Source organism: Falco peregrinus, chromosome 12 (genome assembly GCF_023634155.1).
Source record: "Falco peregrinus isolate bFalPer1 chromosome 12, bFalPer1.pri, whole genome shotgun sequence".
Lineage (NCBI taxonomy): Eukaryota > Metazoa > Chordata > Aves > Falconiformes > Falconidae > Falco > Falco peregrinus.
This window is the reverse complement of record NC_073732.1, coordinates 14,272,695-14,282,766: the sequence shown is the minus strand read 5'-3', so window position 1 is coordinate 14,282,766 and position 10,072 is coordinate 14,272,695. Positions and strand designations below refer to the sequence as shown.

General features: G+C 52.3%; 1 protein-coding gene across 1 annotated transcript; it reads right to left on the bottom strand.

Moving 5' to 3' along the window:
- Positions 1 to 798: 798 nt before the first annotated feature.
- ZIC1 (Zic family member 1) lies at positions 799 to 5,706 on the bottom strand. The gene is made up of 3 exons (XM_005237722.2): positions 4,053 to 5,706; positions 2,677 to 2,840; positions 799 to 2,142 (listed from the first exon to the last, which is right to left on the bottom strand). Exons 1-3 carry the CDS (start codon positions 5,026 to 5,028, stop codon positions 1,945 to 1,947), a joined length of 1,338 nt encoding a protein of 445 aa, XP_005237779.2. The 5' UTR covers positions 5,029 to 5,706; the 3' UTR covers positions 799 to 1,944.
- Positions 5,707 to 10,072: the final 4,366 nt, after the last annotated feature.

The window sequence follows — 10,072 nt, the reverse complement described above, 5'->3', positions numbered from 1 at the left end:
TAAGTAAATGAGAAATAAATAAAAGAGATAGAAAGATAATCAAATTACATAAAATAATTCTTATCCCCTAGATTTATTTTTTAGAAAGCTATTAACACTGGCAAAATTATAGTAATAATAATAACATAACATAAGAAGTAATTGATTTAAATTAACATCACGTTTTAAGGAATATCAACAAAAAAAAAGGAAGAAAAAAAAAGAAAAAGAAAAAACCCAAAAACAAACCAAAAAAACACACCCAACAACAACAACGGCCTTCGTGAAACAGTGCTGTACTTCTTGGAGTAAAAGGCCCAAGGAAAGTCATGAATCCACGGTCTGAGAATTAGTTATGGTCATAAATGCCTTAAATTAAAATAGCAACCAAAATCTCCTCTGTTTTAAATCTTCTAATATATGTTATCCGAATTAATTTAATTTAGGGACCCAGTCTATGCAGATTCATGGGCAGTGTTGGAGTGCAGCACTTCTCGTGAAACAATTCCCCACATTAATATTTATGTAGCATATGCAATCTATTTCTGTTATTTTTATGGTTGTTATTCTATGTCTGCAAAGGTCATTTAAATTATACTGCGGCCGAAAATTTGTTTCATAAATTTTGATATAAATACTAATTACACACTATAGTAATGCCAGCAGGGATCCTTTCATTTATCACATTTATATCACCTTCGCTGCTTTAGTGATGACATAATGGAAAGCAGTGAAAAACTGGGACAGTTTTATTCTAATATCCTAAAGCTAGTTGGAGTTGCAGCAGGTTGACTTAGTGAATAAGAATTCCTACCACAATTCGTGGGATTTAAGAATCTTTAATAAGGTACGAAATGTTACCAAACAGTTCTGTAAACTAAATTTTACATACCAATTCTTCTAGCCATAAATATTGAATATCTTGTAACATGTATAACCGGACCTTTACATGCGGATAAATATGGAAATTAGGATTTATATACATTATGTTCTTGTATTTGCCAAAAGCAACGGACAGATATAGTTTATATCTTTTTTTTTTTTTAATATCACTTTACATAAACAAATGTAACAGTTTGACACGCAGATCCAGGCTTTCACTATACGAATTTCTTGACAGGACGTGTAACAACATTTTACTGCACTACTTAGACTGGACTTTGGGACAAAATGTTGCACTTTATACAAAAAAGCACATTAATACCAATAATATTCTGTTAGATCGACGTTTAGACTGTAATAATACAAAGTAATTCACATTTTGGTACACATTTACTAGAACATTCTTGCCATTCAGTACAAATAGTTGAATTTCTACCTCTTCCCTCTGCCCCCCCCACCTCCGCCCCCCCCCCCGCCGTCGCTCCCGCCCGCCCGCCCCTCCCCCCACATATATGCAAAGACCACAAATCCACATATCCCCTTATTCAACTTGCGATATAACTATTTACAAAATCAAACAGTACATTTTTTTGTTGTTTTGTTTTTGAAGCTAATAATTCTGTATTTACAAGAGGGGATGGGGGGGAAGGCCGCTGCCCGAGCAGACATGCAGTTGGAGATCTCTAATCAGTGGTTTCCAGTAAAGCCCTATACAGTTGGCATTTGCCCTGGTAACCTTGTCTTCTTATGCATTCTACTAACCCCTTCGCCTACCAAGCCTTGGAACAGAGCAGAGCAGAACAGTCAAAAAAAAAAAGGAAAAAGAAAAAAAAAAGAAAGAAAAAGAAAAAAGATAAATAAAAGAGAGGAAAAAAAGAAAGAAAGGAAAAAAATTAAAATGAAGTCTTCATTTTACTCAGTCCTGGGTCTACTGGCAGCATATTTTTTTTGTTTGCTCATTTAAATTCTGACTTCAACGTGTTCATTATTTTTGGAGTCTTTAAATAGGGTATTTGTTTGCTCGCTTGGGGTATTTTTGTTTTGTTTCGTTTTGTGTGTTTTTTGTTGTTTTGTTTTAGCGTTTTAGACGTACCATTCGTTAAAATTTGATGTAAGCGTGCTGTGGCTGGACGTGTGGTGGACTGCGGAGGAGGAAGGGGATAAGGAGCTGGCGGTCTGGTTTTCTGTGGATGGAGACACGATGGTTGGAGGGGTGGAGGACTCGTAGCCTGAGCTGGCGGCAGGAGAAGGCTGGGACCCCTGCGAGGATGATTCATGGACCTGCAAGAGAAAACCCGGGCAGAAATAGAGCGCGGCGGAGGACGGAGGCCCTGGCGGCGGGCGCCTGCGGCTGGGGACGCGCCAGACAACGGGACCCAGCTCCGAGCCGCGGGCTCGGGCATCCCCGCGGGGCTCCCCGCCGGCCCCGGCCGCTCCCCCTGCCCCGGCCCGGCCCGGCCCGGCCCGGCGGGGAAGGCCGGGCAGCGCCCACCGGCTGCCTCTTCGCACTGTCCCCCCTCCCCTCCCCGGGTAAAACGCACCGACAAAAGGCCCTGCCCGAGGGGCCGTGGCCGAGCGCGGCCGGGCGGGGGGCGGCGCGGCCCGCCGGGCCCGGGGCGGACTCCGGGGCCGGGGCCGGGCCGCAGCAGCGCGGAGCCGCGCAGCCGGCCGGCCCCGGGCCGCGCTCCGCCCGCAGGCACCACCGCGCCGCCGCCCCCCGGCCCGGGCGCTGCCGCCCACCGTCCCCGCAGCCCTTTCCCCCGGCCAGGCCCGAGGCGACGTCCGAGCCCCGCACAGCGGGCGCCCTCCATTTACCTTCATGTGCTTTCTGAGGGAGCTGGGGTGCGTGTAGGACTTGTCACACATTTTGCAGAGATAGGGCTTGTCGGAAGTGTGCACATGCATGTGCTTTTTGCGGTCGCTGCTGTTTGCAAAGCGCCTGTCACAGCCCTCGAACTCACACTTAAATGGTTTTTCACCTATTGCAGAGGGAAGGGGGGGGGAAACGGATCTGATTAAGCAGGGCCGGCCGGATCGCTCATTGTCCCCATCGCACCGCCGGACGGGAGCCCAGGGCTCCATTTCAAACACTTGCAACTTTCTAACTTCAACGAGGCTCAAATCCCAAAGCCTTGCTCCTCTTCTCTGTTCTTTCCACACCACCGACCCCAACTCAGTGCCCATTTCGGACGAGGGGGGAGCTAAATAACTTTTTTTTTTTCTTTTCCCCCTTTGGAAGGGCTAGTTTCATTTGCAACCCCAGCCCTGGGCACCTCTCCCTCCTCGCAACGCTCCGAGCGAGAGAGCAGGCGTGGTGGTATTTACACACGATCCTCAGTGTCTAGTTTCCGTTTTTATAGCTCATTCTCGTGATATTTTACGCTCCCACCCACCCTGCCCCCTCCCCCGTATTTTCTTGCAATATTGAAAATTATCCGGCCGGGGAATACAATGCCAGGGCAGCCCCACAAACCCTCTTGCAAAAGCGCTCGGGAAAGCGGCGCTGCCTTTCGGCGCCCGGGGGTAGGAGCGGGGGGGAGAGCTCTCCCAGCCAGGGGCGGCTGCCTTCCCACCTCCCGCGATGGGGAAAAGTTCTCAGGGATCCCGGCGCCTGCCCTCCGCACAACAATAACACACTAACGCGCCGGGCTCGGTTTATTTAAAATCGCTCCTCAGAATTAAATATTTACCAAGCCCTGAATTGCAGAGGGGAGACGGATGAGCTGCCAGCAATATTTAGCACAATTTCTCATCGTGCCACAGTCAAAACTGCCGAACAACAATTAATTAAAACCTATAAATTTAAACAGGACAGGTTGCTGCGATCCTCTCCCCCCACCACCACCCCCGGCCCCCCGCCCTAACAAGCCCGGCAGCAAACCCTGCCTTTCTCCCCCTCTGCCTCGGCAGGGATAATTTTCTTTTTGTTGCTGCTGCTGGCGTGGCTGTGACCGAGCTCGTTTTGCCGCGGAGCTCCGAGACGGCCTCTCCCGGAAAAATCAGTGGCCCTGGACCATACACACACACACCCCCCGCGCCGCCCGCCCCCCCCCCCCCCCCCCCCCCCGGCCAGCCCGACCCTCAGCCAAGCAGCGCCCCGGCCCCCCCGGCCCGTCCCTGCGCCCCGCTCCGGCCCCGGCGCTCGGCGCTTCCACTCGCAGAGAGAAAAGCTACAGAGAAGGTTACCGTACCTGTATGAGTTCTTTTGTGTATTTTGAGATTCTCTGATCTGGCAAACACTTTGCCACAGCCTGGGAAAGGGCAGGGGAAAGGTTTTTCACCTGTGTGGACTCTGATGTGATTTACAAGTTTATATTTGGCCTTGAAAGGTTTCCCTTCTCTTGGACACTCTTCCCAGAAACATATGTGATTGGACTGCTCGGGTCCTCCAACGTGCTCCACCGTGACATGAGTCACCAGCTCGTGCATCGTGCTGAAAGTTTTGTTGCAGGACTTTTTGGGGTTTGACAATTGCTCGGGCTCAATCCACTTACAGATGAGTTCCTGTTTAATGGGCTGCCGCATGTAACGAAAGAAGGCCCCTGCCCCGTGGTGTGCTGCCATGTTCATGTTCATGTGGCCGTAGCCGTGTAGCTGGGTCGAGGCGTAGTGCTCGGAGCGGGGGCTGGTGACCTGGCCGTACTGGTCGGGTCTGCCGTACATGTCTCCGGAGAAGCCCAGGCGCATCTGCCCGTTCACCACGTTTGGCGAAGCGTGGCTGGTGGCTTGTTCGTGTAGCCCCGGGAAAAGTATATGTCCCGCGGCATCGGTGTGTCCGTGGGGTCCGGCGAAGCTGCCGGCGGCTGAGGCGAAGAGGCTGTGCTGGGCGCTGGCGGCCGCCGCCTCCCCGAAGCCGCGGTTGCGGAACAGAAAGTCCCGGGTGGAGTTGAAGGCGGCGCTGGAGTAGGAGCTGACATGGGTCGGGTGGTGGTGGTGCCCCAGGGCCGCCGCCGCGTAGCCGGGCGCCTGCGAGGTGAAGGCGGTCTGGCCGGCCGAGGCTAGCTCGTGGGTGCTGGGGTTGATTTTGAAGGCGCCCATGCCGTCGGCGAAGGGGTTGATCCCCAGCCCCACTTCTCTGTCCGTGACATCGGCCGTGGAGTGGTGGCGAGAGGATCCGAAGGTAGTGACTCCTATGGCGGGATACTGCGGTCCAGCATCCAGAAGCATCTTCCCAGCGTCGATGCAGCAACCAAAAAAAAAGCACGCGCGCACACACACAACGCGGAGAGAAGCAGCAGCAGCAGCGGCGGCGGCGGCGAAAACACCCTCTTTGGAAAGTCAGCGACGATCACCACGAAAGCAACCACATCAAAAACACCCCCTTCGGCATCAGCGCAGGGGGAAGAAAAAAAAAAAGGGGGAAGACGAAAAAAAAAAAGAGGCTGGTGCTGAAGGGGGGAAGAGATCTTCGCAGTTGCAAATAATAATAAAAATGTGCCCCAAAAATATTCACTGTCTCTCTGCTTTGACTTTTCAGGGAGGTTTAAGTGGGGAAGGGGGGGGGGGTTGGGTGGGCTCAAAAATAAACTGCCTGCAAATAACAATAACGGAGAGAGATCAACACGGGCAGCAAAAAAAAAAAACCAAAACAAAAAAGAAACTTCCTTCAGTGATTTTTTTGGCTATAGGAATGTTGCAAAGTGGCCGAGAGATTGTTTCTCTGTCCTCTTCGAGCTTCCCCACACTCTCCCCGATTTTTTTTGGGGGGGGGGGCTTTTTTTTTTTTCGCTTTGCAAAAAAAGGCGCAAATCATGCACAATATTGTCTTTTGCGGTTTATCTTCCTGGGGAGAAACTTTCACCTCCTCAGCCGGGCGGTGAACGCGAGACTGATAGCGGCAATCATTCCTGCAGATAAATGAATTGAAAAGACGACACCGTCCCCCCCCTTGATGAATGGGAGCCGGGGGCGGAGCGACGTGCGGGCGGACGTGGGCGCTCATTGGCCGCCGGCGGCTCCCCCTTCCCCGCGTAACTCCCCCCGGCCCCGCCAACGAAGGGCGCGCACGGCCGCCTCCCGCCGCTGATTGGCCCCTCCGCCTCATCAATCGCAGGTATTGTGAGCGCCCTGACATCCCTTCTGACAAACAGGGCTGCAGGAGTAGCAACTTTTTTTTTTTTTTTTTAATATATAAAGCCTTTTTTTTTTTTTTTCACGAAAATATTTCCAGCGCATCTTTTTGTGTGTATATGTGCTAAGGAAAAGAAAAAAATCTTTGCCTATTATTAGGGTTATTTTCTCCCCTGCTTTTCCTCTCTCTGTCCCTCTCTCTCCAGCACTCTGGTAATGATGGCAATGATGATTTCTTGGTGATCCAGAATTTTTAAGATCACTGAACAACTTTTTAGGCTTTGAAAAGAGGAGCCCTGTAGGGACTCGCTTCTTTTGAAGTTGTTTTCCGCTTGTTTAAAACTGAAGCTCTCCAAGAGTAGGTGCTCGGTGCATTTGATTTTATTTTTAAACACCAGACGTGGTTTCTCTGGGTAGCTGACTCTATCCCTCCATCAGGTTTCTGAAATAAATCTTGTTTTCTGCACCCATCAAAACGCAGGTGGGTGAGAACTCTTAACTTTCTACTTTTGTTGTTGTTGTTTCGCCTCTTTTTTGTTATTTTCTTTCTCCTTTCTCTCTCCCTCTTCCTTTTTCTCGCTCTCTCTTTATAGGAGTCTCTTTCATTCAGGTAAAACTGTAAATTTCCCAAACCTACATTGTTTCTCCTCCTGCTGCATGAAACTCCCGGACACTTCTCGCTCACTCTCTTGCTCGCCTTTTTTTTTTTTTTTTTTTTTTTTTGGTAAAAATTCATTTAAAATCCTCGATAGGAGCAATGTAAATTTTCTGACATTCAAACCTTTTCTAGTTCACAAATCAGTCACCCTTGTCACAGTTATTGAAATTCCTCAACTTGCCACACCAGGACGGTGGAAAAAGCAGGCGGTGTCTTTGTTGCTGACCAGGCTTTTGATCGCCAAAGAAAATTTACTTACCTTCAGATGAGTGAGCAGAAAAAGAAATAACACTCCCTTTGATTTAGTTAGAAAAATGCAGACATTTGGATTCAGTGCAAACATACAACACTTGGTTGTTTTCTAGATGCAACCCTCGATTAACCTGTCTTTCCCCAGCTCAAAGTCTATTGAAAAACTGCGGATAGTTGTTTTTTGTTCTCACTACAAAGAGCCATTGACTATATATTAAAATGATTGTTGAAAGGTATAAGTATGGTATTTAAAAGCAGAAAACCTTTGTGACTTAATCAATTAAGCTAAGCAACATTTGTACAACATTTTAAACGATGCTTCGGCACCTAAAAAAAAAATCTAGTGAAACTTTAAAATATAGACCTCTTTGTGTGCATATGTATATATACACTTACGTATGTGCGTGTGTGTGTGTACATATATAAAACTGGAAATTATTTATTTACTCAGTCGCCTGCATATTCATTAGCTCTAATTATTTTCTAGTAACGAAAACACCAAAAGCTCCCTAAGAGTCGGACTCCTTCCACTTCGCCTTTGTTCAGCCCTTCACTTGTCTCCTTCGCAGCTCAGTCCGAGCCCCTCCAATTCCTAGTGCCAAACAAAGAAACTTTAAACTCATCCTCTCTAATTAAAAGCGCTAGTAAGCAATCCGCAGCGCAGGTACTGGGGAGTCAGGCGAGCAGCGCTGCTGCGCGAACCCTCCTCCTCGGAGAACTACCTCATTTCGAGAGGTGTAAAAATGGCCATTGCGCCTAGAAAACAAACAAACAAACAAACAAACAACAACAAATAAACTTTGATACGCCTTAAAGGAATGTTTCGCTGCAGTTTATCTGCAGATGCAGTTTGCCTGTGCTCGGTGCGTGGAGATCGCTTTCAAAGCAGATGTATTATGTAATTTCCTTTGGATCTTGGGAGGCTTTACAGTTTGGGTGGTGGGTTTTTTTCAGAATAATGCTGGGCTGAATCTACACGTTTGCATTTGTTCTGCCAAATCCATTCGAAGGCATTGCAATAGCTTTACAGCAACAGGTACACCCGCCCTAGCAGCGCGCCTGTGTGTGGACGTGGTCTTTAGGCGGGTGTTACGTTACTTTCTCTATTTGGTGCTAAAATTAAGCGAAGGACATAGTTGTCAGCATTATTGTGAAGTCTTCAGGGCGATGGCATGAGGACATCCAGAAAGTTAGGTAGTCCAGTGCTAGCCTGCCTCCCAGTGCAGGGAGAACCCAGTGATCATTCCAGGTCGGTGCAAAATATACGAGAAGGCAGACGAGCGGGTATTTTTAGGAAGCGTATCTAAATATACAGTGTAAGAGTGAATGTAAAAAAAAAAAAAATGTTGTGGGTTGTAGAAGTTATCAAGTGGGATTTGCGGTGCGCTCTCTGCAGGAAACGAAAGCTGCTCCAGTTCAAAGCCACATGCACCAACGTGACATATAAGCCATTAAAATATCATCCTGACGGCTCATTTCTGCTTCATCATACATTCCCTAACTGCTTCCAGAAAGCAAGAAAAGAAGAAATGAAGGATGACCGCCTCGATGGAAGCGCCAAAGAGGTGGTGGGTTCTTAGGGGGGGTATTGTTTTCTTCTTTCATTCTTTCTTTCTTTTCCCTGGCCCCCCGCCCCCCCCCCCCCTTTTTTTTTTTTTTTTTTTTTTTTTTTTTGCCAGTTCAGAAATGAGGGGAAACCTTCAACAGGTCGCAGGGGTAAGTGCCTGAGAGCAGGGGGTACTGGGCAGCCCGGGCAGCTGGCTAACCCCCACCGCCTGCCCCAAGGGCTGGACAAGAGCTCCCTGCCCTCGGGGGCCCCGGTGGGAAGAGGCTTGGCCACCCCGGGGGAGCAGGGCTGGAGCCCCGCGGCGAGGGGGGGGCAGTGCCTCAGCTGCACCTCACCCACGTGGGGCCGGCGGGCGGGGGCGGGTGGAGGGAGAAGCGCCCGGGCGCCGTCGAGGGGGGCTCCGGCACCCTCCGCCGGACGCGGTGCCCCCCCCCTTGAGTCCGGACAGGAGGACGGGGGAGGGTGGCCTAGAGGTCCGCGCAACGCGGGGCGGCGGGGGTCCGCGGAGCGGGGCGGAGGCGCTCCCAGCCCCGACAGCGGCCGGGCTCGGTGGGGACGGGCAGGCGGCGGGTCCGGCAGGGTCCTGCTGCCGCCCGGGCAGGGCCGGGGGCCCGGGGCGGTGGGCAGAGGGCGAGGAGCGCTGACAATGGCGAGCCCCGTGGGGAGGCGTCCCGGGGGACGCGCACCCCGCCCACCACCGCGCCCGGTGCCACGGGGGCGCGCCGGGGGAGCCGGCGCTCCGGCACCGCATGCCCTTCTTTATAGGCGGGTGCAGGAGGGACGGAGCCCGAGAGCCCGGCCGGCCCCCTCCATCCCCACCCACCCCCGCAGGCAGGGCCGGGGGGGCTGCCAAAGAAGCCGGGTGTCGCCGCCAACTTCGCGCAGAGCCCGCGGAGGGGCTGGGACCCCGGTCCCGGCCCCGAGGGGCCGCCCCGCGCCCGGCGCCAGCTGGGGAAGGGGAGATGCTCCCAAATCCCTGCCGAGGGGGATGCTCTCGAGGGTGACCTCTGACCCGAGCCCCTCTCAGTGTGCCAGCGCCGGACCGGACGGGGACCGGCGTGGGCTCCTCTCCGAGCCCCCCCCCGCCCCTCACCCGGCCGCTCCTTTGTCACGCACGGCCCCTCAGCCCCGGGGAGCCCGTTTGCCGTGCTGGACTCGGGGATCGCTCCGCTCGGAGCCGAGGAACTTTATTTCTGCCCCGAGACCTCCCCGGCGAGCGCTCCCGCCACCCTGCGCGGCCGCGGACGGCACAGGGTGCGTGACAAGCCGGTGCCGCAGGCTCAGCCCGGCTCCCGCACCCCGGGGCCGCGCCGACAAATGCGTCCGGGGCCGCCGGGTCCCGCGGGGGCGCAGGTTGCTCCCCGTCCTGCCAGCGCACCTTTGGCCGGGTGGGTAAGGCTGGGGAGGGGATCGGGTCCCGCCTGCGCGGGCTGCAGCCTCTCGCACTCCCAGCCCCAGCGTGGGACCCGGGGGGGGATCCCGGAGCTCGGGGTCCCACCAGCCTGGGCGGTGGGACATCCTCACCCTGCGGCTCCGCCAGTGGCACTGCCTAGCTGAGAAAGGCGTGCGTGGTCCAGTCACGGTTTTAGCCAATATTTACTCTGAAATCCACAACTGTTTTGCCTTTTTTTTTTTTTTCTTTGTCATCTGGTAACCATTTGAAA